The following is a 21923-nucleotide window of genomic DNA, read 5'->3' as shown; positions in this document are numbered from 1 at the left end:
CCTACTTTCCAAGATACATTTGTCATTGTCTATATGTTTTTTAACAGAATTTTTAAATGCCCCCTCCCCCTCTTTTGTTCCTTTGAAAGCATTCTTCTAGTCATGACAGAAGGGAGAACTATAATTCATATCAGAGGACCTCCTCTCCAGAAGACAGGTAAACAGTTTTATGTGTTCCAAATACCATTTAAATTTTTTATAATGAGTTTAAGAAATTATCTAGCTCTTAGATTTCTAATTTTAGGGTAAACAACTTCTTTTTGATGGTTTTACAGGCAATATTATTGAGTGAGCTTGAGAACAGATCATCCTTGAATGGCTGTTCTAGGAATTTCTAGCAAATAATTCTAGATTTTATGAAATTTTTTAGGTGAAAGGGAATAATTTTAATATCTCAGATTCTAAATAGAATGAAAGTTTATAAAATGGAAAGGTGAGTTGAAATCAAATTATTTTGAAGTGCTTTTACTGTTAATACTATCCTTTATATTTACATAGCTCTTTATATAAGTTTTCAAAATGTTTTTATATATATCTTACCATAATTATGTTAAGATCAAAGATCCAGAAATATTACCATTAATGTTCATCATGCATTCACAGTGGGACTTTAGTTATTTCACTTAGTAAGCTATAACCATTAAAAATAACTTACGAAAGGAGAAGCATCCTCTAAACTTTGTTTCATTTGTCTAATTTCTTATTCCCTCTGTACTTTGTTCATATTCCACTCTGCTGTCTCTCAAAACCTTTGCTTTATGGGCATCACGTTAATCACTGTGATGCATCTACGATCACCTCCTCCCTATATATATGTTTTTTTAAATCTCTCTACAGACATACACACATGTATGTGTGTGTGTATAAATTAATTGTAGATATGTATATAAAACATGGATTATGTTACTGTGTCTATTTATCGTGTGTGTATGTATTTAACTTAAGGTTCTCTGATTTTATTACTTCTAAGATTCAAATAGCAGATTTATACTGTCTATCCGTGTTTGCTAATAATTTCAATCCATTCTCACAGATATCTAATAATATAATTTCAAGAATAGCAGCTGATAAAAATAGTCTTTCGGAGAAGAGTTAAACTGGTCTTTATGGAGGCCAAACAATGACACTAATGTCATTTGTTCAGTACTTTGGTAAAATGAGCCGACTCAGCAAAAGGAATCATTTGGAGGATAGCCTTTTTCATGTTAAACTATATAAGATATGCAGATATATATCTTTTACTAAGTACAGTACGAATCAGGGTGTCAAGTTTGGTTAAGTGAATTCCAGGAGTTGTTTTGTTGCACACCAGCTGAAAGCTTTTATAATCATGACTAAATGAATAGGTGTCAACAAAATAAGCTGTTTGTTAAAATCCACTTGATAAGACTTTGTTCAGTCATCATAGAGTTATGTTGCCATTACCAATATATGACTTTCCTAAGTATAACATCATTATTTTCAACTTAAAACTTTGGTTTTCTTCTTTTATGTGTTAGATACACGGAACAAGAAAGATCCCCTCGGGATAGAGATTACTTTGATTACAGCAGGTCAGACTACGAGCATTCAAGAAGAGGACATTCTTATGATGATAGCATGGAGTCACGGTTAGTATTGGATATTTTAACTATAGAAACATATATTTGTTTAAATTTTCTTTATGCTTAATAATAATCGCAGCTAGCATTAAATGGATGTTTTTAGGTGCCAGGCTTTCTAACAAAGACTTAATGTGAATTAACTCCTAATTGCAGTAAATATATGTCTGTTATAGATGAAGAAAATGAGACTTAGAGAAGTTAAGTCATTTGTTTGTGTTTTAGAAGTGTATCAGTGGCAAGTCCTGGTCTGACTAGAGCCAAAGCTTTTATTCATACTGTACTACATGAGGAATTGGCTTATGTGAGTTTTTGAGATTATTTACTGAATGAAAGCCATTTATATTATATGACATAGAGTGATCTTAATTTACTTTCCTACATAATGGCAGAGGGACATTGAGAATGAAGTTACCAGTCTGCAGTTTTTATCTAAGTGTAAATTATTCTTACTTGAGTCTTGAAGAACTTGATTTCCCACCTTATTAGTCATCCAGTTTCAAAAACTTGCCTACCATGTTTTATTGTTCACCTATTTCTATATCCTTTTTGATGTCTCTCTCACTTTATCCACTCCATGACTACTGAGACTATAACCCACTAGAATTTTGATCAGATTTCTCCACAGTTTGGAGTAGATAAATAATATCTCCAGTTTGGAGATATCAAACACATTATTTGATACCTGCAGCCAAAATTACCTTCTCACTAACTTCCTAATATGTAACCAATCCTTAAATGTCAGATTAACCTCAAAAGCCAGGTTCATCTGCTGTTACCCTAATGACACCTTAATAAGAGCAGCTACTACCACCATAATTGGTGAGCTAGGCATTCCTATACCTTCTCAAATACTGTCAAAACTCTTACACACTGGGTATTATATCTCACAATTTAACATGTAAGGAATTGGGGTCTGAACTGATTAACTAACCTGAGGTTGCCATTACCCATCTAGTAGATGATGAAACTGAGATTTGAACTCAGTTCTGGCTCCAAAGCCCATGTTTATTTCCATATGCCCTAACTGTATTACTTCACTCTAACTCTGTGTTTGGTCCACTGTATGTATATAAAGTCTCACTTGATCACACAGTCACACTGTGAAGTAAGCAGGTTGTGTATTATGTAGAATATAAAGGCTGTAGTACAAAAACACTTGAGGAGAAACACTTCTGTTTAGACTCAGAAGAATATTACTTCTGCACTCTAAAGGAACAAACACTATAATCATGTAAGGACATGATTTTACCAGCCAGTGAGCAGTCTTACCTGGCATTTCTCAGAAGAATCATAACCAGTGTCAGTAAATCCCTTCTGTTGCAATTCTCTTGGAACATTTTATATCTGCAGTAAGAAGCAACTCAATTACAAATCTCTGGCTAGATTTCAGAGCACCTGCCTTTGACTAATTGGGGTTTCTCTTTGGAACCACTTTTTTCCCCCACTGTTCACATTGTCTTAGTAGGTACAGACTCTGCCTTCATGGGGCAATCACTCAGGTCTCTTTATACTTCAGTTTTAAAGAGTTCATCCACAGCTGCCTGGGTAGGTGACTGCTTCTGTCTCTCCATTTATTAAGACATATTATCTCAAATATACCCTCTAGATTTAGCTAAAGTCTATTGAGTGGTTTCCTGGTAATGCAGTGATAATATGAAACTTGTTTTTATTTATTGTATTCATATAACTCATGGTTGCACAAAGCATGAGCAGAATAATCTGAGTTTCCAGGCAGTATAAGTAAAAAACAGCCAAGTGGACAAACTCTTCTCTGGGGAAAGATAGCAAAAAGCAAGGCAAAGCATTATTTCTTGCTCATTCTTGATAGTTTGGGAACATTAAATACCCTAATCATTTTTAAAGTGCTAACTTAAAAAAGGATAGTCACCTGCATTAGTAGGGAAAAGTTATTGTGCTAGAAAATGGTTTATTTTTTCACAGTGTCTCAACCAGAAGCCTCTGATATTTTGAGATTTATAATAAATTACAAGTTCTATCAAGAAACAGTTCAAATGTTACAGTTTATTATAACATTCTTACTCCTAAATTGCCATTTTTGGAGATAAACTCTGGTTTCTCCTTTACACAACTTATCATGTACATCACAGGCCAATTTGTCATCTTAAAACACTATTTTCATGTCACTCTTCCACTCAGAAACTAATATTAAAGATTCCTCATCAGTTCCAGGATAAACAACTTAAAGTCTTTGCTTGTCTTTTAAGATTTCATAGTCTGACTTGAACTTATCTTTCCAACTACTGTTATATATGATTCGTTATTGTTTCTACTTATTCTGGCCCGAATACCCTTGCTCAGCTTTTCAGTAGTTATTCTGTCTTCTACTAGTTGCAGAATGCCATCCTCCATTCCCCCTCCCACCTTCCTACCTTGCCCCTAATGTAAATCCTGTTAAGCCTTGATGACCTGGTTTGTTACATTTTCTCTGTGAGGCACTTCCTTAACCACTTTTCCTTGTCTGAATTTGTGTCCCCCAAATAGTCTCATTCATTTGGTATGCAGTTCATTTAAGAATGTAATTTGTATTGTCTTTTCTCCATTAAAAAAATATATTACAGAAGTAGAGACCGAGAAAAACGCAGAGAAAGAGATGTGGATCGGAAAAGGTCCCGGAAATCTCCATCTCCTGGGAGAAGAAGCCCAGAACCATTGGTAACCCAGAGTTCCTCTGCTCAGGATGAACCTACTGCAAAGAAGAAGAAAGAGGAGCTGGATCCTCTTCTTACTCGCACTGGTGGAGCATATATTCCTCCTGCAAAGCTTAGGATGATGCAAGAACAGATTACAGATAAAAACAGGCATGTCAATATCACTAAGTATACAAGGCAGTGATACCCTCATTTAAAAAAATCATCTGTGCTCTAATTAACCTTGGCTGCTGAGAATTTGCATGAGTCCACAATGATAGAGACCTCAAATTAGACTTCTTTCCTTCCTACCTTCAGAAGCTCCATTGGAGCTCTGCTTACTATTTTCCCTGACATTAGCTCATAAGCTCTTTATTTTTTGCATGAATGAATGGAAAAGTTTGAGGAAAGATCGCTTATCTTTTTTTCTTTCCTGTTTTCAAGCTGTTCCTTTTGTAGTTGCATGCATGCCTATTAGTAGTGTCCATTTTTCGTCAATAATCAAGAGTAATATTGATGTTTCAGAACTAAAATAGATCCTTCCAGTTGTACCAAACCAGGAGTCGGCAAACTTTTCCATAAAAGGCCAGATAATATCAATAAGTATTTTAGGCTTTGTGTATAAGGCCATATAGTAAATATTTTAGGCTTTGTGCATTATTCTATCTGTTATAGCTACTCCCCTTCGCCATTGTAGTGAATACAGTCATAGATAAAATATGTAAACAAATGAGAATGGCTTTGTTCCAGTAAAGCTCTATTTGCAAAAAACAGGCTGTAGGCTAAATTTGGCTCATGGGTGTAGTTTGCCAACCCCTGTACTAACCTCTGAAACAGTTGACAGTTTTCTCTTTTCCCTCCTTTTCTTAGACCATAACATCTTAGACTATAGTTTTTTGCTACACTAAGGCAAACAATCAAAATTCATATATGACCATTCACCCTTTAAGTACCTTTTCTTCCCTTTGCAAAATAATTGGGATAAAGAGGAGCTATGTAGGAAAGTGCAGCTAAGTTTTCAAGGTCTTTTTCTCTAGTGGAATGAGATAACCAGGAAAACTGTGGTCCAAGATTGAAGTGATCACTCAATTGCCAGGTAGTCAGGAAAAAGATTGGGATAGAAGATAGGTATGCTTTAAGAAAAACAGATTCCAGGTGAGTCAAGAAAGTCTTCCCACATCTTTCTTGGGTATTTTCATGGCAACTTGAAAGTACTTGAGAACCTTATATAAATGAAATCTAAATTTGTTGCAAGAATTAGCTTGAAGTAGAAATGTCATTTATATAAAATAAAGTATAAATATTTATAAGTTAAAAAAATTTGTGAGCTAGAAGGGAGACATTTAAATGACATTAAATTTAAAACTAATAAGTAAGTTTTTCTCTCTGCGTCATATTCTGGCACTTGGTAGTGTTGCCTGGAGTGGTATGTTGAGAAGGGATTGGGAAATGCCTTCTGTGGTTTGTGGGAGCTTTATGATCATGTCGGAATTCTGCTCTTACTGGAGGCAGTAGTGGCGGCATTAGTGAGAAGTGTTTACTGTCTCCAATCCAGTCCAAAGCAATCCTAATTGTAAAAGACCGGGTACATTGTTGCTAATCCCCAAGTCTGGCTTCCTTATAAAGTGGGCAGAGAAGAGTCCACAGTATATGCAATTTTAAACAGATTCTTGGAAGATAATTTTATATACAGTTGAACTCTGCTTATAGGCTATAAAAGGGACAGGAGAAGTAGAAGTGTAGTCTTTGCTTTCAGTAGATACTAAATCAGGTTAAGTGTAGGTTTCCTAATTAAGAAATACAAGTGTACTTGATTATCATCTGTTGACCAAAGTTTAATAGGAGAGTTTGTGATTATGTATCAGCAATATCTTATTGATCAGGCTAATTGTTAAGCCATAGATCTTATTACTCTAGACAGCAGCATACTAAACGGTTGGGGTTAGGGGGCCGGAGGAGTCTTCCACCTTGGATGCAAGCAGTAAAGGAGTCTGTAATCTATAGAGAATTTAGAAACAGTAATGAAATTAACTGCAAGTCAGTCTGCTTTTTATCTTCAGTGTCTGCTGAGGACAATGTCAGTGATAAAATATTCTTCCTCACCACCCCTCCTTGGTATACCTGGTATACCACTCCAGAACAGGGATTCTTTCTTTTTTTTCTTTTCTTTTTTTTTTTTTTCATTGAAGTATGGTTGATTAAATATAAATTGTGTTAGTTTCAGGTATACAGCAAAGTGATTCAGTTATATATTCTTTTTCAGATTCTTCTCCATTATGTATTACAAGTTATTGAATATAGTTCCCTGTGCTATACAGTAAATCCTTGTTGTTTATCTCTTTAGTATACAGTAGTGTGTATCTGTTAATCCCATAATCCTAATTTATCTGTTTCCTACCTTCCCTTTGGTAACCATAAGTGTGTTTTCTATGTCTGTGAATCTGTTTCTGTTTTGTAGATAAGTTTATTTGCATTATTTGTTAGATTCCATGTATAAGTGGTATCATAATATTATGATACTATGATAATAATATCTTATTTGTCCTTCTCAGTCTGACTTACTTCACTTAGTATAATAATCTCTGGGTCCATCCATGTTGCTGCAAATGACAATGTTTCATTCTTTTTTATGGCTGAGTAATATTCCATGGTATAGATATACTACATCTTTTTTATACATTCATCTGTGGATGGACACTTAGGTTGCTTCCATGTCTTGACTATTGTAGATAGTGCTGCTATGAACATTGGGGTGCATGTATCTTTTCGAATTAGAGTTTTCATCTTTTCTGTATATATGTCCAGGAATGGGATTGCTGGATCATGTGGTAACTTCGTTTTTAGTTTTTTAAGGAACCTCCATACTGTTCTCCATAGTGGCTGTACCAGTTTACATTCCCATCAACAGTGTAGGAGGGTTCAGAACAGGGATTCTTAACCTACAAACTTTCAAGAGGTCCATGGATAGAATTCAGACAGTCCATGAATGTGAATGGGAAGAAAATTGCATCTTTTAAAATTGATCTAATTTAGCATTTCTTTCTATCAGGAATGTAGGCAACAGACCATAGTATTAATAGACTATTTGTTGCAAATACCTCAAAATACTGTTTATGCTACTTGCGAATTAAAGAAGTTACCATGCCTACCACCACTTCTTGTTATTAATGTGTTAAGAAGCACATAGAATACTATATCAAACTTCTGTTCTTTTCATGCTTTGAAAACTCTGTTTCAATATGATTGGTATCCTTTGTAATCCTATGTATTTATTATATATATTATTCTAAGAAGTTCATTACCTTCACCAGACTGCCAGAGAAGTATAAGGAAAAAGAAAAGTTAAGATTTTCTTCAGTTGAAATCATATTCCACAGAGAAATAATTATAAAAACCATAGAATTTTAGAGCTTTGAAAGACCTTAGATATTACCAAGTTCATTGTAAAGAAACCCAGTTAGACTAAATAATTTACCTAAGCTGTAAGTTAAAACACAGTGTAGCCATATAAGATTCAGCCTGGGGGTACTGCCTAATATAGAGATGTTCTTTAAGGTACTTGGAACAGTCTTTCAGCCCCATGATTTCGTATGACTCTCCCTTTTTCTGTAATTAATACTATTTCTTTATGGTTTTAAAACACTTAATTTTGTTTTCTTGTCATGCTTTTGAGAAGGGACATAATAATAATTTCTTTTTCATGGCTTATATTTAGGTATGTCATATTGTAATTTAAAATAAATAGTTGCTTTTATTTTAAAACATTTCCTTTGAAGACAAGTTTAAGTAAATTGTTATAATGTAAAGTAAGCATGTACTGAATCTAATAAATATTATACATGTGCAATATTCATGGACATAAGAACAAAATGTTACCCTTACATATCCTTGTATTTATTATATTATTAAAAGGAATTAGTCTGTACCTGAGTATCACATGTACAGAGAGTAAAATATGGTTTAGGATATAATCTGTGTATCCACATGGTCATATATTTTACTGCACTTTGGGATCACTTTGTGAAAATGTTGAAAGTAAAGGAACACTAAGTATTTTTTATGTTATTATAACCTCTTGGTCTTGTAATTGTTGAGTAAGTTTTCCTCTTTATTAAAATCAATTCTTTTTAGCTTAGCATACCAGAGGATGAGCTGGGAAGCCCTAAAGAAGTCCATCAATGGTCTGATCAACAAAGTCAACATTTCCAATATTGGTATTATTATTCAAGAACTTCTTCAAGAAAATATAGTTAGAGGAAGGTAAGCATCAGCTATTTTATTTGTAGTATTTCATAGCACTTTTTCAAAGGAACATAATATCTACATGAATAATAATCATTGATTTATTATGCTACTTCATTTCAAAGGAAGTTTCAAGGAATATTTAAAATGCAGTTCCTATAAAAATGTAAGCTACTAACAGATAACTTATACTCCACTGTTAGAGATTATGTGGAATTTTTACTTTTTGAGAAGCTTTGATGTCACATAATGATTTTTACACATATATTTGTTTACTGAATACTTCCAATAATTTTAAACTCATGAGGAATAATAAACATTTAATTTTTTTATATATACGTAAAGTGCTACCTCAGACCAGTTTAATTTCTAATGAAAGCAAAGTGGGAATGTGAACGAAATGAGAAAGATTAGTAATTTTAGAAAAGCAGAAGGGAATAACCATTTTCTGCGTGGTTTTTAAGTAGTTGTGATATTTTAAAGGGTCAGGAAATAGACATATTCTATATTTATTATTTTAAAATCTGAAGGCTGTTTTCCCATGTCATTTCATAGGACCTTGATTCATCATCTCAAAACATTGGGGATATAAAGTAAGGTGCAGCAGGTTGTGGGAGTTAGTAAGGTAACCAGGAGGCAGCCACTGTCCTCCGAGGTAGGGAAGAGCTCTCACATTTTACTCAGAAAGAACAGACTCAGAGAAGGGTAGATTAAGATCTTACAGTTTATAAGCTGAATTCTCTTTTCTCATTTTCTACTCTAGTGATTCAGATGTCATACCTAAATAAAGACATTGTTTTTGTGCCTTTTGACAATCCAATAGTTAATTATTTATCATTACATTTCTAAAAATAACTCTTCATTTAGCCCACTTTGTATCTCTCCTCTTATCAAATATATGTAGAAACATGCCCATTTCAAAATGAGTTAGAAGGTAGAACCTTTTATTTTCCTGTCCTTGTTTTAGCGTTATTTTTGCAGTGCTTTGATTATGTCTTTATCCCTCTTAGGAGAATTCCATATTTCCACTTTTATTTTCAAGAACAATAGACTTACACCTGTCTTTAAAGATGGAAACCGCCCGGATTTGTCTTTAATCCCAGAATTAACTTATATGAATGATGGGCCCATAGTGGAAATTTTACTTTAAGTTCAGTACTTTTGAAGCAGGTTTTTTCTCCCTTCATTTTTTTTGATAAAGTTAAGCAAGTTAATACAAGAAGTTAAAAACTCAAATTCATGATTAGGTGTAATGAACAGGAGCTGGAAAAGATAAATTATACTTAGAAAAGTTTTTGAAAAAAACATTGTATTAAATCTGTCTATTTTATGTATGTACAAATTGAAAATTGTTTCCTCAAAACCAGTTTTTATTTATTAGTAAGATGAACTCTTCCCCTAGATAAGAGCGGTGAAAATTTAGTCCTGACTTAGCTTTTATGATGATTTACAGAGGAGTAGTATAGCTGGATTTTAACTGAGTTTTTTTTCCTTCTAATTAAACTGGTGATTATTATTGACTCCCTTTCTTTTCTCTTTTAATCAGAGGCCTGCTATCCAGATCTGTTTTGCAAGCACAGAGTGCTTCTCCAATCTTCACCCATGTTTATGCAGCATTAGTGGCAATTATCAACTCAAAATTTCCACAAATTGGAGAATTAATCCTCAAAAGGTTAATTCTTAATTTTCGAAAAGGCTATCGGAGAAATGATAAGGTATATATAATGGACTTGTAAGTAGACTGCTACACATGGCAGACTAATAAACCAGTATCAACTGTAGTGAGCAATGTTGATTTCTATGTAGGAATTCTTTTTAAAATTGCATGTTTCATGAGAACTTTTTTCTAGTAAATATTCCTGGCCTCTGATAATGAGCAGCAAAAATGATGGCTGTTAACTGTTGAATTATAACTGTTGATCCAGAAATGGTATTTTTTCATATGTATTAGTTTTTATTTTATAATTTTCTTACAAGTTAAAATTACCTTGCGTGTTACATATTTTAAGGAGAGTATGTAAGTGAACTGTAGACTCTGTAGATAAATGAAAATTGGTTTTAATTTATAGATTTACTTTGTCCCTACTTTCTCTTTTCAGCCACTTTGTCTGACAGCTTCAAAATTTGTGGCACATCTTATTAACCAAAATGTGGTAAGTAATTAGTTTCAAAATTTGGTTCCATTCAGTGGCATTAGATCACAGGCTTGATGCCACTTCAGTGACATCCTTGTTTTGATTTATAGTCCTTTGAAAAAGTATTTTGAATATTTTAATTTTAGAACTATAATAAGTGCATTTTTTAATATAAAGAGGAACCCAGAACAACTGTTTTATCAAATTTATCTAACTCTTAATGCTGTACATGGTTACTTTACTACACATTTTTTCGTCAAAGAGTGTAATGTGGTGTTTTTTGGTTTTTTGTTTGTTTGTTTTACTTATTTACTTATTTATTTTTGGCTGCATTGGGTCTTTGTTGCTGCATGCAGGCTTTCTCTAGTTGCAGCAAGTGCGGGCTACTCTTCCTTGCGGTGCGTGGGCTTCTCACTGCAGTGTCTTTTCTTGTTGCGGAGCACGGGCTCTAGGTGCGCGGGCTTCAGTAGTTGTGGCTTGCGGGCTCTAGAGTGCAGGCTCAGTAGTTGTGGCGCACGGGCTTAGTGGCTCCGTGACATGTGGGATCTTCCCGGACCAGGAATTGAACCTGTGTCCCCTGCATTGGCAGGCAGATTCTTGTCCACTGTGCCACCAGGGAAGCCCGTGTAATGTGTGTTTATTTTAAAAGTTGCTATTTCTTCTTTTCCCTGTACCTAAGTGTTCATGAAAACCTAATAGCTGATACTCTTTAAAAAGAATGCTATTCCCCACAACTGCATAGTATATGTGTATATTCATATATATAACTACATAGTATATGCATATATTCATATATTCTTAGAATCAGTTTTTAAAATATTATAGATTAAATAATTTTAATCTGTTTTAAATGCAGAAATTTATCATTTTATTATTTAGTTTTTGTGTTTATTTTGTATTCTTCCACTGTTTGAGAGTTTTGATTTAGCTTCATTTTAAACGTGAAAATAGTAAAATTGCTTTTGTTCATACTCACAGTTTTCCTTCAGATATATACTGTTGTTTTTTAAATTATATCTGTACATAAGGAAGAATTTTGAAGTCACACTTAATCTTATTTCTCTAACATTTAATAATATTTTAATTTTTTCCTATATGAAATTCTTTCCACTATTCACTTTAAGAAACCTTTTAGATTTTAACCTAGTCATATTATTACAGTGATAATTTTCTACTTAAGACCATGGAAACTTAATTTCATATGTCTGTAAACCTAATTTCATAATCTATAACAGCACAGATATTATGTTTCAATTTTTGAATGTATATTACACTTATATTGGAGATATTTTTGGCATTGACATAAACTAGTTAAAATGATAAATATTTTACATCTTCCATACTGTGGTACTGGGCAATGTTTTCTTGTCCCTAAGGTAAGACTTCAACCCCGCCTGCCTTCCCAAAATAAAAGCAGTATGTATTTTTGATGTTGTGCTAAATGTAAGAGGATATTTTCCTGAGTTGAGATTTGGACTTTGTCTCTCTCCATCTCAAATAAGAGTCTAGTTTTAAAAAGGCATATATATGGTCTTTTGAACATGCTTCCTAAGTCCATTTTCTTTTACAGCAGAGCTTGTCAGTAGAACTTTATTCCCTGTCTACCTGGCATTGTTTATAACATTCTAAAAAATTTTGACCATGGCCAGTGTAGAGTTTGATTTAATTAAAAATAGAAGTGTTCAAAACTGTTGTTGTATGCTATAAATTACTGGAAAGATATTTTCTGAGAAAATTAGTATTCATATAACTTAAGAACTATTTGCTAACAGAGTTGCTGAGAGAATGAATTGGGAAATGGATATAGAGTTGTGGTCATGGAGAAGGATATAAAAAGAATCATGTTACTGTTCTTCATGTAGTAATTATGAAAATATCTCAGATTAAAAATTAGTAAATGACTTTTTAACTTATATTTTGAGGTTAATATGACATTTCCTATAGCTAATATATATTTCCTATATAGAGAGTATAAGAAGAATATTTCTTCTGGAGATAAATCATATAATTGTATTCAGTGTAGTAAATTAAGACTTTTGGAAAAATCAGAAGATTCTTAACATGCATAATGGAAGTGAAAGAAAAATTGTATCCCATATTTGGAGTATTTTTATGTACATTATAAATCTTTGCTCATCCTCTGTACAATATTATCACTGCAAAAGCTAGATTTACTAATTTTTAAAATGACCCATCAGTAGTAGATTAATATATGTAAAAGCATTTTCTCTATTCTATGTGTCTTCATTCTGTTCAAGGCTCATGAAGTTTTATGCTTAGAAATGCTCACTTTGCTCCTGGAAAGACCAACAGATGATAGTGTTGAAGTAGCTATTGGTTTTCTTAAGGAATGTGGTCTCAAATTAACACAAGTGTCACCAAGAGGAATCAATGGTAAGTATATATCCTTGGTTTGATATTGAGCTTTTACTTGAGTGTTGTAATATGTATTGCTTAGTTTGTTTTCTTTTGGCTTAACTTTAGCTATATTTGAACGCCTTCGAAACATTCTCCATGAGTCTGAAATTGACAAAAGAGTTCAGTATATGATTGAAGTGATGTTTGCTGTAAGGAAGGATGGATTCAAGGACCACCCTGTTGTCCTAGAAGGACTTGACTTAGTGGAAGAAGATGATCAGTTCACCCATATGCTCCCTCTGGAAGATGACTATAATCCAGAAGATGTTCTTAGTAAGTCAGGGCTGGGCGTTGAGAAATGGAGCACAAACAAATGTAAATATAGAAAATAAACACTAACTTAACTTTTAATTTTTTTTTTGAGATGTTTTCAAGATGGATCCTAATTTTATGGAGAATGAAGAGAAGTACAGAACCATTAAGAAGGGTATGTAGAATTTTACAAAATAATTTCCTTTGGATAAGTAGAAGCAAGTAATGTAATTATATAGTACTGATAGAATGGTATAGATCACTGACCGCCACCTATTGAAATCTTTGCTCTGTGAAGCCATTCTCTTCACTGTTTGCCCATGCATTATTTTTCTCTCTAGTGCTTATCCATGGTATTAGTTCATTCTAAATTATTTAACTAATTTTCCCTCTCCTCTTTCTATTTAATTATGCAGCTCTTAAGCTTCATTCCTCTTAAGAAATATTCATGTATTACCAATGGCCTTTATTTAACTTAAATTGCCACCCAATTTAATATTCAATTCAGTGCTGTACTTTATTATAAAGTTCTACACTTCATTATTTGTTGAGGGCAGGTTGATATTTTTCTGATAAAATCAGTCACAGTGCTAGATATGGTATTGGTATTTAATATACTTAATAAATGGATAAATTGATTATTTTATCATTTGTACATCATTAGTTTATTATAAGCACTAACTTTGTACAGATACTGGTTTGTATTTTGTTTTTGCCATTACTAGCTTAGTCACCTAGAACAAATTACTTGTTTGATGTAAGAGTAAATGTTACTTGTTTGTGTAAGGATAAATAAAACAGTGTTTTATATTGCCACAGAGCATGTATTTAGACACTGGTACAAGGGGGGTTTTTTGTTTTTTTTTCATGTGTGTCATTATTTTTCTTCTAAAGCTAGTATCCAGAGCTACTTATATCATTCTATTATATTCTGTTACATAATTATATATATTATTTTATATATTATAATTATATAATAATTTCATGGGTTTATTTCCCTTGAGTTGTGATTTTACTGACAAATACTTACAGCTCTGAAAGCTCCTAGGAAGAGAGAGCAGAGACGTAGAACTCTTGTCATTGCTGCGTTCTATGCTTTAGTCACGCTTAGAAGTGAAATGTTTAAGGGTAAAGGTGTAAGAAGCTTCCAGTTTTATACGTTATCCTAAAAATCTGGTACAGCAAATATGTTTCTCTCTTTAGTTGCTGTTTTCCTAGAGGGGTTTCACTGCAACAGCCAGATTCCTTTTTCTCTAATAAATTTAGTTTCCAAACATGGAGAAACCCCTTAAACCCATTTTCTTCTTTTCTTATGAGCTTCTTTTTCTACTGTCTCCCTAAAAGATGGCAGATGATTTTGTGGAATTCTTATTATACCTGGTATGGTTTTGTTTATTTATTTATTTTTTGAACTTGGGAATTCCCCATCCATTTTTTTAGGCTCTTGGCAGTTGGCCAAGAAAGTTGTACTTTACTTTATTACAACCTTTCTTAAACTCTGTGGTCTCAAGATCCCTTTACACTCTTCAAAATTATTGAGGACTCCAAAGAGCTTTTGTTTATGTGAGTTGTATCTATTGACATTTACTTATTAGAATTTAAAACTGATAATATAAAAAATATTAGATCATTTCAAAATAATAATAAACATAGTACATATTTGCATGTTACATGTTTTTATGAAAATAACTACAAAAAGAAATTTAAGAAAAAGAATGGCATGTTTTATATATTTTGTGCAGTTTAATGTCTGGCCTAATAGGAAACAGTTGGATTCTCATATTGTTTCTGATTTCAGTCTGTTGCAGTAGGTTGTTTTGATTGAAATATATGATGGAAATTTAGCCTAACCACAGATACATCGTTGGAAAAGGAGGAGTATTTTAATAGCCTTTTCAGAATTATAATTGTGTATATTTCTGTTTAATACTATTCCAATTAATATTTAATAGCTAGTAGCTTCTTAATGATTTGATTGCATTGTGAAACCTGAAACAATATCCACGAATTTTCATACTTTGTTAACATTAAAATCCATTGGAGTGTCACTTTGAATGGATCTTTTACTCATGCGTGATTTCATAACATGTTGCATTGGTCATTTGGAAAATACTGATTCACTGAATTATTCACATCTTCCAAGTATTAACATGTTAACATTTTCAAAATTAAATTGACACATTAATACAATGTCAAGAAGTCACATTTATTCATATTACCACCTATCTTATCAGAAAAGTCTAAGTATTGGGAAGCTGTCAAGCTCACAGGGATGGATACAAGTTTTCCAAAATTCTAATTTCCTCTTGAAAACTCTTAATTTGATCATGGTGGCAAATACCTGAAGATACCTATGTTCATTTTCCTTGAAATGATAGTCTCACTTTGTTTATATTTGAGAAAATGTCTGGTAAATACCTAACAACTCTAGTTTGTCTGCCATTCTTTCAAGTAAAAATGAAAAATATGGCTAATTCATCTTGCAACTCAGTCACACAAGTGCTTTTCCTTGAGATAGCCACCACCGTTGTACATTTGTCTTTAACGGAAGTGCTATATATAAACTCCATATTTTCTCACTCAGACTATTATAAATGCCAATACTCAAGGGCTAAGACTGAACAAAATTAATAATTTTATATTTTTTCTTCAAAGACATTCTTAAATGAAACTGTGTGTGTGTGTGTGTGTGTGTTTTTCCCCTACTACAATAGTGTGGCAGTAAATAGTACAATAACTGGTAGTGCAGTTCGATACCTTGATTTTGCTCAGGATGCAGCAAGTTTTAACCCCTCTTGCTTTTGCATCATCATTTCAGATGTCAGCACAGTGAAAAGGCAGATAATATCTTGATATTATTATGAAAATAGTTTGACCTCATAGACTACCTGACAGGTCTCAGTGATTCCCCCCAGGACTCACAGACCATGCTTGGAAACCACTGCTTTATTCAGTTAATAAAATCCAGCTGTCATGGCCTAAGTGATTTCAGTAAGTAGATCTTAAAGTGAAGAGATAAGGAGAGGATGATGTAAATGACTAGACAGTCCATTTGACCTTAATTCTTTCAGAAAATGTTCTAGAGTTGGCATTAAAAAATGGCTGCAGCAGGAAGTGGGCACAGCTTTAGTAATTAGCACCTTAGAGTGACCCAGGTGTACTTGTGTTTTAGGTCTTACAGCATTTGGGAAAACAGCAGGAGTGCCTGTCTTCTTACTATTGAATACTAAACAGTTTCCTCTTTTAAAGGTCTGTCTAAGCCACATTATGTCATAATAAACTAGACACTTAAGATCATTTCTTGAAGTCACAATTTGTTAGAAATATTCTCAAGGAGACTTGTGTGCCAGCTAAGGGCTGAATGACAACTCTCCATTTTTGTAAAATGATTTGTTTCTCACAGTAGGAAATTCTCTGCTAACATTAAGTATTACATGTGGCTCCTGATGTATACTACTTGGTTAAATATAAGGAAATTAGAATTTTCCTAAAACTTAGTTGACCCCAAAACTATATTAAGTTCTGTCTGATTATAATAAAAATGCAAAAGTGAATTGTCTAGGTTTGTAAAATCTTTGTCAGACAGATAGAGAGCACATACCATTGGGCAAAATACGATTCTAGTTTTTGTCATTTATTACTATTAACATGATGACTGGCCTTATGTAGTCTCTTATTTACATCACTGTTTTCGCCCAGTTCTTAATGTGACATGTATTTTAAGAAATGATATTCCAGTGAAGTGCTCATCTTACCAGTTTTTCTTAAAGGCCTTTAAGCTTCCGTTTCTGTTGTACATATGGAAAGTCTATGGATTGATTGTAATGTTCTATTTAATAAGTATACATTTTAATAAAAATCTCACCACTATTTATGTAAAATGAATGCTAAATTACACAATTTTTTCTTTTCCCTTCTTTGTCTTTCAAAAAACATTCTTAGCCTAAATTCTTGTTTTCTATAGCTAGCCTTAGCTTCTTATGATAAATTATCTTCTTTCTGATGATGAACTAATAATATTTTGACTCCAGTATGCTAACTTCTCTTCCTAATTTATTGTTCCAGTGCTCTTGCTCTTTTGGAAAACCTTCATCTGCTTTTTCTTTGTTCTTCTCATCCCTTGCTTGTTTCATGGCCACTTTCTATCTGGCAGAAGAATTACACATATGGCTTTCTCTAGTCAAATTAGTTACAGTGCTCTCTGAATACTCAGATAATAACATTAGGCCTGTGTGATCATCTCTGCTGGTTGATAAACTGTTACACCACTATGGGTTGCAGTGAACTGAGAATTATCTTCTTGGAATGAGATGCATTTATACCCCTCGCTCATTCATATTTTCCTAAACCTACCTTGTTCTTTTAGAAATTCTTGATGAAGGAGATAGTGACTCAAACACAGACCAAGATGCTGGGAGTAGTGAAGAGGAGGAGGAAGAAGAGGAGGAAGAGGGAGAAGAAGATGAAGAAGGTAAAAGTATAGCTTATTCAGGGCCTCCCTGGTGGCGCAAGTGGTTGAGAGTCCGCCTGCCGATGCAGGGGATACGGGTTCGTGCCCCGGTCTGGGAGGATCCCATATGCCGCGGAGCGGCTGGGCCCGTGAGCCATGGCCGCTGAGCCTGCGCGTCCGGAGCCTGTGCTCCGCAACGGGGGAGGCCACAACAGTGAGAGGCCCGCATACCGCAAAAAAAAAAAAAAAAAAAAAAAAAAAAGTATAGCTTATTCAAATAAAACTGTAAAATACTCCCAAGGTAATCTACCGTAATCCTCTAAGACAGTGGCTCTTAATCTGTGGAGGGTTGCAAGCGATGCTGCTGGCATCTAATGGGTGAAGGCTGGAGATGCTGTGAAATATCCTGTGAGTCATAAGACTGCCCCTCACAGCAAAGTATAAGTATTGGCAAGGTTGGAAGACCCTGCTCAGAAAGTATTAAACAAGGAAATTCATTTTTTAATATCAACATAATTTTAACTTGACATTTTATGACTTTGATTATAAACTCTGAAAAGGGTACATTCATGTTGAGGGCATGTGATTTATGTTACCCTGGCATGAACGTAACAGATGAGAGTGACTAGATATTTGCTCTTTATGTTGGAAAAATAGAGTGGAGAGGCCCAAAGCTATATTTGAACAGAAGCAGGCATGATGTTCTTCCTCTTCAGCTTTGATTATATTATTTCACAGGAAAATAAGCTCAGAACTTTACTTTGGTTAAGTCTCAGTTAAAACATAAGAACATACACTGGTCAGTATTTACTTACGTTACATATTTGAAAATATTAAAAGTATATCTTTCCCTTTTAGGGCATAATGTTCTGTCTTAGAGTATAGTAGCTCTTCTACAACATAGTTTATAAAAATGAGTTTGATTTTTTCCAATGTCTTCCTCATTTAAAACATCTCCTAACCATGTACTACATTTAACTTTAGCATTTCTTTGTTTTAATGTGAAAATACTATTCAAATAAAAACTATTAAATGTTTATAAGGAAAGTTTTCATGCATTAGGTAAGAGAAAATTTTAACAAATATTCATATTTCTATTGGACCCATTAAACCTGTCATGATGATCCAGTGTTCTCTGAAGCTGAATTTCTACCCATAAGTTACAGTTCTTTCAAATTATCAAGGTAACGGTTTATAAATATCGAAATAATATTTTAACAGACAGCAGCATGAGTGCAGCCTTTTATAATGTCTAAATGAGCAGGTGACACAGAAACAAAAATAGTTTTCCTGGCTTGGTTCTGGACTTCTTTGAGCTGAATAAACTTATTAAAATACTCTAAGATATGGCAAAAGACTAGAAATAGTTACTTTGAATTCTGTAAATACTAATTTATACTGTAGAAGAGAGTGTTATTATTATTAAACTCATAGATTCTAAATAGATTATGAAAATATTATACAAGGATACATTTCCAGTTCACATTTATTTGTGTAGTTTTATAATTTTGTTATGTTTAATTTCAGGACAAACGGTGACTATTCATGACAAAACAGAAATTAATCTAGTCTCATTTCGTCGTACAATTTATCTTGCTATTCAGTCAAGGTAAGGTACTGTAGATCAGTTGATCCTTATTTTTGACAGGGGATGGGCAAGCAGATGGGATTTTTAGAATCTGATAACAGAAAACTAGATACTATTGCAGGGATTCTCAAACTACTTGCCTCTAACCCCATCCCAAGCCCCAGTTAATAGATTCCTGCTGTTGGTTCTTCACTTCAAGAGCAAATTGTCTTTACTTATCTGTTATGTAATTAAATGTTTTTCTTTTTAAAGCTATGTCATTTCTTATATTTAAATATCACTAATAACCTGAAAACAATTCTACATTACAGAGTTAGCACAGTATTTAATTGTGTAGTGGAAGTTTAATGTTTGTTTTTTTTTTAATTTGGTTTCTAACTCTGGTTCTAAGCAGAGAAACACTGTTATGATGACGTTTGGACACTGATTTGTTGTGCAAATGGAAATGAATATGAACAGAAGTAGGAATTAGGAAGGTTTTAAGGACCCTTTGAAGTAATGTTAAGCAAGAACTACTATGATGTCATGAAAACAGCCTATTCCCTTTGAAGGCAGTGACTTTGGTTTTAAAGAGAAATAAATGAAAATATTAAATGCTTAGTACATCTGTTGTTTCGAATGGTAATCAGCCTATTGATTTAGTGGGCACCGTGTATATTTTACAGTGGAGAGGGAATATTTTCTCTGTTTTGTTTTGTTACTAGGTTTTGTATATTTCCATTTAATATGATGTAATAGCAAAAATGATTCATAAGTAGGAGTCGTCTTGTTTTCAGTCTGTCTGAAAACTTTTTGGCCTAGATTCATCTTCAAAAAGAGAAATGTTAAACAGCAAAACATTGCTAAGAAATTTTTTTGGTTTACCCTTACATGTTTCTTTGCCTTTCACATGAAAGGAAAAACTATTAAATGTTTTTTTATACAAACTTAAAAGTGAGAAATTTTTGTTTTAAGTAGCTGTTCTTAGAGTTTGACCTTTTATTTGTCCTTTTTTTAAGAAAATCAATAGTAATCAGTTGTAAAGAGCAGATTCACTGCTTTAATATTGCTATTAACACTAACTTTGAAGAGCCACAGTGGAGTTTTTTGAATTACTATTTAAAAGAAACTTTGTTTTTTAAGCGATCTAACCTTGATAACCTCTGAATCACACAAAAAGATTTGAAAAGCTAAAACATTAGACAAGTGACAGCCACTATTATATAGCGGCACCAATTCTAGTAACAGTACAGTAAGTACTGTCTTATGTGTTATTTGTTAAGAGTCTCAGCCCCTAAATGCCTAGTAAAAATAATTTTAGGAAGTAAACACAACTTTGATAAAAAGGTGTTTAAAGGACTTGGTTGGGAGACTCGGGTAATGGGATTATAAAATGTAAAAAAGTTACCAAACAAATATTATTCGAGATGAATAAGTAATGTTGGTCATTAAAACAGCTAAAGTGGTTTACTTTATCTTTTTAAAGCAACAGTACTCAGTAGTAATGATGAGTTCAGTTAGATACACAGAAAAGTTACTGGTGGGAATTTAAATTGGTGCATTCTTTATGGAAAGCCTTTTGATAGCATGAATCAATGGCTTAGTTTGATTGCCATTTGACCCTTCTTTTTCATTATGTTTCTTAAAGAAATACATATTGACAGAGAATTATACACAGAATTGTTCAAAGCAAAAAGAGAGGGGGAGAGAAAGAGAATCTTATTGCCCAGTATGAATAATCAAAATGTTCAATTTATGCCACCATTGAAAATTAGGTTAATGGAGCGTTGGTACTGATGTGGGCAAGTGGTCTGATTTATTGTTAGGTGGGGATAAAAACTAGTAATATAGACTATATAATACCATGATGGTAGCATTATCTTAAGTATACAAATAGGTAGGCAGATTCTAGAAATAATGCATTAACATAACACCAGTGGTTATCTTGAGAGGACGTTGGATTATTTATAGAAACTGTTCAGTTTTGGAAATCTTCTGAACAAAACCAAGTTCTGGCAACTGAACTATCTGGGGATTTTATTTTTTTACTTTCTTTCCTTTTAGACTTGTTGACTGACCTCAACAGTACTCTGATCTTCTTCTTAATGTTCTGGCTCCTTAAACAGTCTTCTTTTATTTATGGAAACATAAAACAACACAACTAGCTTTGCTATTAAAAATTAGACTTTCCTGGTTGTTCTTGCTTTTAAGTGATGTTGAAGCTGTAGCATCAGAGGGAGGTGGGACTTTAATGTCCTCAACAATTTGAAGTTTCTTAGATTGGAGACATCAACAAACCATTTGTAAGCACAGCTTGACAACGGGCATCATGTAAAGTCTTTTTTCTTTCCCCTTCCCTCCATCACTATTAATTTGTGTTAAACCTGGAATTCATTTGGTTTAAAATACCAAGCAAATTTAATTCATTTAATATTTACATTTAGTGCAACTTCAAAACAGTCATGGTAAGGAGTCACCAAATACATTTAAAGTAAAACAGGAACAAGGGTAATAGACTGTCATACCTTCTCCCTTATTCTTCACTTACTAGATAAAAGGAAAGTTGTAAAAGTTTTCCGTGACCTACTTGACTTGTTTTTCAGAAAT

General features: G+C 33.2%; 1 protein-coding gene across 1 annotated transcript in view; it reads left to right on the top strand.

The window, feature by feature from the left end:
- The window catches only part of CWC22 (CWC22 spliceosome associated protein homolog), a 62694-nt gene that overhangs the window by 25778 nt on the left and 14993 nt on the right, over positions 1–21923 (top strand). The window contains exons 3-13 of the mRNA XM_060106953.1: positions 90–157; positions 1500–1610; positions 4184–4423; positions 8384–8512; positions 10041–10209; positions 10594–10647; positions 12888–13023; positions 13114–13320; positions 13412–13474; positions 17666–17770; positions 19277–19358. Coding sequence (XP_059962936.1) covers positions 90–157; positions 1500–1610; positions 4184–4423; positions 8384–8512; positions 10041–10209; positions 10594–10647; positions 12888–13023; positions 13114–13320; positions 13412–13474; positions 17666–17770; positions 19277–19358 — 1364 coding nt within the window. The remainder of the gene's footprint in view (positions 1–89; positions 158–1499; positions 1611–4183; positions 4424–8383; positions 8513–10040; positions 10210–10593; positions 10648–12887; positions 13024–13113; positions 13321–13411; positions 13475–17665; positions 17771–19276; positions 19359–21923) is intronic.

This window comes from Mesoplodon densirostris, chromosome 8 (assembly GCF_025265405.1).
Source record: "Mesoplodon densirostris isolate mMesDen1 chromosome 8, mMesDen1 primary haplotype, whole genome shotgun sequence".
Taxonomy (NCBI): domain Eukaryota; kingdom Metazoa; phylum Chordata; class Mammalia; order Artiodactyla; family Ziphiidae; genus Mesoplodon; species Mesoplodon densirostris.
This window is presented reverse-complemented; position numbering and strand designations above follow the sequence as displayed.